This window comes from Vombatus ursinus, unplaced genomic scaffold (genome assembly GCF_900497805.2).
Source record: "Vombatus ursinus unplaced genomic scaffold, bare-nosed wombat genome assembly UNPS02014832.1, whole genome shotgun sequence".
Taxonomy (NCBI): Eukaryota; Metazoa; Chordata; class Mammalia; order Diprotodontia; family Vombatidae; genus Vombatus; species Vombatus ursinus.
In genome coordinates this window covers 63,327,557-63,334,744 of record NW_020954610.1, presented here as the reverse complement: position 1 = coordinate 63,334,744, position 7,188 = coordinate 63,327,557, and the positions used below count along the sequence as shown (strand labels likewise).

Here is a 7,188-nt window from a genome sequence, read left to right as displayed (position 1 = left end):
TGTAAAACAAAGCGGGGAGATGTTCAACTAACTTCCTAAATGACATGAAGCAGGGCTTCCACTGCCTGAACCCTCAGACCTTGATATACCTGTCTCTTTGACAAAAACCTCCTCCCCCACAAGGGTTTAGAACTCACACTCCCCCAAGTAAATAGTATATGATATAATAGAGCATCAAGTCCAGACTTAGTTGCTGAAGGTCATGAAAGGAACAGAGACAGGAAAAAAAAAGAGTCTAGTTGAGTCTAGCTGAAGAGATAATTTTCCTTGGGAGACTCCATGGGCCAGGAGGCCTCTAATTTTCCCTGAGGCCAGCACATTCCTGGCCCAGGGCCTTCCCTTCCTTGTCCCTTCTCCTGGTCTAGGACCTTTCCCAGAGCTCCCTTGACCCCTAAGGAAACAGTTGGACATCTAATCTTAGATGTCCTTAGATGTTCTTAGAGAATGCACTTGCCCATAGCTTATCCATAACCTGATGAGAAGCAGAGATCCTACACTCCTCTAAGATGAATTCTCAAACAGTCTCCTCTCTGTCAGGAGTTAGGAGATGGAATGTCTTGTGTGAGGAAGAGCAAGTAGGCTGGTGTCACTAGATCAAAAAACTGTGGGGTGGTCTAAGGTATAAAAAGATCAGAAAGGTGGAAAGTTATGAAGGGCTTTGAACACCAAACAGAGAATTTTGCATTTGATCCTGGAAGTGATAAGGAGCCACTGGAATGTATTGAGTAGGGGGGTAACATGGTCTGGCTTGTGCTTTAGGAAAGTCACTTTCATGACTGAACGGAGGATGGGTGAGAGTGAGAAGAGATTTGAGGCAGGCAGATCCACCAGCAGGATACTGAAGTAGTCCAAGCATGAGGTGAGGAGGACCTGCCCCAGGTTGGTGGCGGTGTCAGAGGAGAGAAGGGGGGCATATTAGAGAGATGTTGCAAAGGTGAAATCCACAGGCCTTGGATATGGCAGGGGTGGGGAGTTGAAGATAACACTTAAGTTTCGAGCCTGGGAGACTGGGAGGATGGTGGTGCCCTCTAGAGTAACAGGGAAATTAGGAGGGAGAAATGGTTTAGAGGGAAACATAATGAGTTTCTCGGTGAGAAAGAAAACTAGGCATCAAGGATAAGGGAAGCCAGGCAGTGGGGGAGGAGGGCATGAGGAGAAAACTAGTTGGAGGAGGGTAGAAAGATACTCAGCAGTAGAGACAAAACATGTCACCTGTCCTGATCCTCACCATCAGACAGGCCTTTTTATAATCTAGCCTCACTCCTTCCTGCTGTAGCAGTTTCTTTTTCTCTTTCTTTCCTCAGTAGCAGCTGGGGGAGTGAAAGGGATGGGGAGGGCTAAGAAGAGGGGGAAGATGTGAATTAGCAATTAGAATTGAATCAAGGAAGACACAAAAGAGAGGAATTAGGAACAGGTGTTAGGAGAACAGGAGGCATTGGGGAGGGGAGGCATGTCTGCGGACCAGAGCCAGGAGGGGAGGGAGAGTTTGGGGAACTGGGAAGAGAGGAGGCAGCCTCAAGGACACCAGAATGAAATGGCATTTATTCATTTGTTTGTTTATCTATTTGCTATGATGACAGGTGAAGCCAGTGTCACCATGGCAACAAGACACCAGCTCTTCCCAAAATTAAGAATACAGATTCTGTGAAAGAGGCTGAGGGCCGTGGCTCCTCCATATATCAAGGTCCCTAAGGGCAGAGTGTATGTTTTCTAATTCTTTGATGTACTCGCAGAGTGCCTAGGATGGAGCTGGATACATATTTAGTCAATGATTCCTGGCTGGACAACGTCAAACTAGGAGTCTGGATTGCGCAAAATGTTGGCTAGGCCATAAATCAGTTTTCTTGAAATGATTCTGTCTCCCAATCGCTTCCTGAGAGCACAGGATTGGGGGAACTGGGGCGAAGTCCTTCTGACTGTCTGACCTCAGTCACTCAAGCTACAGTGTCCTGGCTCTCCGCTCAGGCTCAGAAGGCACACTTCAATCTCTCTAAGCCAAAGCCATGCTGTCCCAACACAGATCCATAGAAAGCTAGAACCAGGGATGTAATAGAAGAAAGAGACATAATGTGTCCTTCATGGTTGATTAGATGGAAGTGTTATAAGTGTGTGTGTTTCTGTCAGTTTGTATGCCTGAAGATGTAGGTATGGCATCAGTTTGTGACTGAGTGTGGGGCTCTGGAGATCTGAGAGTCACTCACCTTGCTGGCTGTGTCTCTGGGCATACGCCACGACCCCTGCAGCAAGAACCACGAAGCAGGCCCACAGAACAGGAGTGGCCATCTGGCAGGAGACAGGGAATAGTGGGGGGAGGGAGGGGAGACCAGGAAAGGGGGAGCATCAATCCCAGAGAACTCATGAGAAGATTCCCCCCCAGCCCAACCCCCTCATCAACTGCCCATACCCACAGTCCAACTACTCCCAACAACACTCCCCTCACTGATTCTAAACCATTCATCCCCAATCATGATTCTCAATGACTCCAACCCTGACCCTCACCCTGACCCATCATCCTCAACACTTACCCCATCAACACCAATAACTCTTTCAGTCAAATACAAGGAAACATACAGTATACATTTTCAGGCCAACCTACTGCAACTAACTGATTACCAATTCTGAGGTGGTTAGGAGGTGAGCCTTTTCACATGCCAGCAGGAACCTTGCTCACCCACACTCAACAGGACAATCAAGACCAGAGTAGAATAGAGGGCAACTAGCCTCTCTTAGTGGAACTGTGGTCATAACCCTGTTGTGTCACTTGGGAGGACCTACTCAATTTCAAGCCCAAGAATTGGTCCCAGCTGACCAATGGAAAATTCATTTTCTGCCTGTCTCTTCTTGGTTTAGCTGATGCCCTGGATGCTTGTATGTTCTTTTTTGACTGTATGGTACTTGCATCCCCTCCCTAGAATATGATTCTAGCTTCTTTTCTCTGCATCAAACTCCATGACCCATGAAATTCATGAACCTCACTTGAATCACTGTCCTGGCCCCTCCTATCCAGCCTGGCAAATGGCCACAACCTGGCATTGACACGTAGATATATACAGATACATACATACAGACACAGCCCCAGTGACACAATTGATACTCATAGATACACTAAGACTTAAGCACAAATATACAACACACACACACACACAGCTCTTTGGTAGGATGACCTCTAGGGTGTGGAGCTGCTTTTTCTCTCTTCCAGCTTAATGCCTCCCCCCTCAACAAAACAGTTCCTGCCTCCCCCCTCCCCACACCCCCACTCCGCCTGGCCGGAGCGTGCCGTGTCCTACGAGGGAAATTTTTACAAGCTGCAGCTGAAGAGATCCATGTGCTAGCCTTGGCCCTAGCCCCAAGCAGATAACTACACCCCCCCAAAGCCAGTCTTTCCCCTCCTCAATGCTTCCACGATCCCCTTACATCCTCTGCACCAGTCCTTCCATGCCACCAGAGAGTCATCTCTGGCCCCAAACTCTTCTTTGGGCTCTCCACAAACACAAACCCCTCCCAGACTTCCAAGCCTCCTAGATCCCTCCATGAATACAACCTTACTCACTTCCTCAAACCATCTCTAGCTCTCCCCAGCCTCAGTTTTACCCCATCTTGGTCTTGGTATATACAGTCCCATTTTCCCCCAAGGTCCACTTTTCCCCACTCCTGCTCCCTCACTTGCTACCCCCTCCCCAGGCTCTAGCTTCCTACCCCAGCTCCAAATGAGATCTCCTTGCTTTCTTTTCATAGAGGTACAAAGACCTGGCATGGGCTAGGCTAGAGATGGCGGGCGGGATGATCTGGCTGGGCCCAGAGATGGAAAAATAACCACACCCCCATCACTGACCAGATCCATCGCTTGTCTGATCCCCATCCAGCCAGGCTCCTTCCCAATCCTGCTATCTCATCAGGAAGACAGAGCTTAGGGAAAAACGGCGGGGGGGTGGGGGTGGGGGTGGGGGGGGTGGAGGGGACTGTTGCCCGAACTGATCAACACCCCCCCATCATCAGACTGGGTGCCTCCCCCCAACCATGATATCACTTGGAGATAGCTGTGTTTGTTTAGACAAATCTGTTGCTATTCTTAGCTGCAATGGCCTGACTGTCTCCAAAAATCGAAGATGCTGGAGAAAGGGTGTCCTCTGAACTGGAGGGTGGGGGATCCCCAAGCAGTTCATTCTAATGCTAGGATTCAGTTCCAGGTCCAGACCTCAGGCCTAAGCTTCTTTCCAGCTAATAGTGCCAAGGGCAGCAACCAACCCTCCTTCATTTAAAAAAAAAAATCACCCATAGGGAGAAGAAGTAAAGGCCCAGGGGTCAGTAGTATTCTACATCTGCTTGCTCTTCAGTCTAACTATTTTCCCCATCTCTCAACCTGCTCCCTTATAGCAACCATTTCACACACACATACCCCTTCCAACTTCTCTGAACATCCTATCTATGAAGCTCATGTGTGGACACTTTAAGCAGAGGGAAGGAGGAAACATGGTAAGTCTTCTTGAAAGATATCCTGCAGAGTGTGAAGAAGGCATAGCCCCATGCTTAGGGATCCCTGAGAGTGAGGTGCTGAATGTATAGGACATTGATAGCCAAAAGCAGGGAGCTAAAGCTATCAGGAATTGGAAGATGTAGAAGTGCAGAGGGGATGGAAGACAGGGGCGAGGGGAGGGCAGGGGGGTGTCTCAGGGCAGGAAAAGAAGCATTCATAAAGGGTTTGAAGAAGTAGTGAGCCAGCTGACAACACAGGAGGAAACAAACTGATTCTGGCTCCTCTATGCCTCCCTACCTCTTCATAGGTTCCTTCCCCTCAGCCTTAGTTACCCCTCCACCACCCTCTTCCCAATCACTCATTCTAACCTGTCAAGAAAAATACTTTTAATCTCTTTTAAACACCCTGTCAGCCTGATCACAGCAACCCCTAAGGGGGAATTTGGGGAGGAGGGAAGTAGGGTAAGATGATACCAGACAGGTCATGGTCTTGATGTGATGAGGTGTCTCTATCTCAGTCTCTTGCTCTCTTATCTTTCTCTCTATCTTTAGGTCTCTCTCCTCTCTCTTTTTCTTCCCTGTCTTCTCTTTTATCTTCTCCCTCTCCTTTCTATTCTCTCTCTTTCACTGTCCCTCTACCCTTCCTTCTCTCTCTCTCTCTCTCCCTCCCTCCTTCCCTCCTTCCCTCCCTCTCTCTCTACCCCATCCCAATCATAGAAGTGGAAGTAAAAACTAGAGTCAGAACTGGAGGGGCCTTTAGAAATGGACTAAGGCCTAGAGACCCTAGAGATAGTCTTCTTCAACTTTACCATTTTATAGATGAGGAGCCTCAGGACTAGAGGAAGGGAAATTACTTCCCCAAGGTTATGTAGTTAGTTCCTGACAATTGGAACTAGAACCCCGAGACATTCTAACTCTGTTTTGTGACCTCTCCAGGTCACCATGCTTCCTCTGCATTTCTCCCCATCTTTCCCCTCCTGGCCATTCTCCAGGCTCAAGTTCTGTCCTTGAAGGATCCTCTGGAAAAGTTTCTCCATCCTCTCCTTTCTCCACTCTGTCCCAATCCAATCCATTATCCCAACTCCCAAGGGAAGCAACACAGGATCAGATGCTCCTCTGGTCTCAGCTATTCCTCTGGCCTCAGCTACCCCAACATAAGTAGTTTCCTAGGCCTTGCCATTTCTCTCGAATACCTTCAACTACTCCTCCTGATTCTGCTATTCCTTGGCCCTCAGCTACTCTTCTGTTCTAAGTGTTCCCCTTGGGAATCTCCATTTACTTTCAGTCATCAATCTATGTCTCCACAGCCATCTCCTTATTTCAGTCTCAGTCTCAGTAAAGGTGCACATATTATTTAAAAGATATAGTCCCTGAATGGATTATTCCATTTTTATTATCCATACCACTATACTTCCCCTTGAATCTGGATAACTGGGAGTCTTCTCTAGCTGAGTTCCTGTGGCCAGGGCCATCTGGTGATGCTTCCACCCCTTTGGTCCCTCCCCCACTGTAGTTGGATGGGGGGGGGCCACAGATCACCTCCCCCTCACAACCATCTCCCAAGCCCAGAGCCATCTCCCAAGTCTAGGGCACTCAGCCAAGCAAAGCCATCTGTTCCAGGAATGATAGGGCTGAGGTGGGGTCTGCATGCTAATGGCACTGAATGGGGAGCTGGAGGGGAAAGAGAAGGGGGAGGGTCCTTGTTGACTGAGCTTGGTGCAAGGAGGCAAGAATAGCAACTTAACTCTGGCACCAAAACATGTCAGAAAATATCAGTCACTTGTCTCTCTTTCTAGGGATATTTGCCACCAGGTCATGACAGCATTCCTCTGTCTTCAACTTTATCCATTAGCATGTCTATACCTCTCCAAATTCCAGAAGACCTTTCCTTCTTCGGTCTCAGAGTCTCCATTCTGAAGGGAAACACCCTCACCTTTGTGGGGCCTCCAGACTGAAGTAAAGGTCATACCCATGTATGAAGTAAAGGTCAGAAAAGGTCATACCCATGAAAACAAGCCCAAATTACTCAGCTGAGTCCTTCAGAAAGCTAGGTGGATAGAGCACTAGGCCTGGAGTTAAAAAGACCTGAATTCAAATCCAGTCTCAAACACAGAATAGCTGTGTGTCCCTGGGTAAGTCACTTCATTTCTCTGCCTGCCTCCTCAACTGTAAAATGGGGATACTAATAGCACTTACCTCACAGGGTTGTGACGATCAAATGAGATAATGTTTGTAAATTACTTGGCACTTTATTAGTACCTAATACACAGTAGGTACTTCAGTAAAATGCTTGTTCCCTTCCACCACCCCCCCCTTAGTACTGATGGGACCCAGATCAATGGAGTAAATCCAGGGTCATGAGCTGACTAAGAGGAAGGAAAACTTCAGGGATGGAAAAGGGTGACAGGATTAATCTCAGATAGAGTCCAGGAGGAGAGGAGTTAAGGGGGGGAGGAGGGATATAGCAATATGGGCATGTGGTGCTTGGAAAATCTCAACACCTGTGGGTTGCTCACCCATTTCACAGTCCAAGAAATAGAGCCCAAAGAAAGGAGGGGAGATAGGATTGAAAGTCAGAGCCAAGAACCCAACTTTCCTGGGAGCAGGGGCACAGACTAAGAGGCTACAAGTAAAACCATGCCCCACCTCAAATGGGTGTGCATTGACAACTACTTTGAAGGGGAGACATGCTCTGTGATCAAGGGCTTAGGATAT

General features: G+C 48.1%; 1 protein-coding gene across 4 annotated transcripts in view; it reads right to left on the bottom strand.

Moving 5' to 3' along the window:
- CNTFR (ciliary neurotrophic factor receptor) overlaps positions 1-7,188 on the bottom strand; it is a 93,494-nt gene that overhangs the window by 48,509 nt on the left and 37,797 nt on the right. For all 4 annotated transcript variants that reach the window (XM_027839297.1, XM_027839295.1, XM_027839296.1 and 1 more), the window contains one exon: positions 2,202-2,283. In XM_027839297.1, coding sequence (XP_027695098.1) covers positions 2,202-2,283 — 82 coding nt within the window. The remainder of the gene's footprint in view (positions 1-2,201; positions 2,284-7,188) is intronic.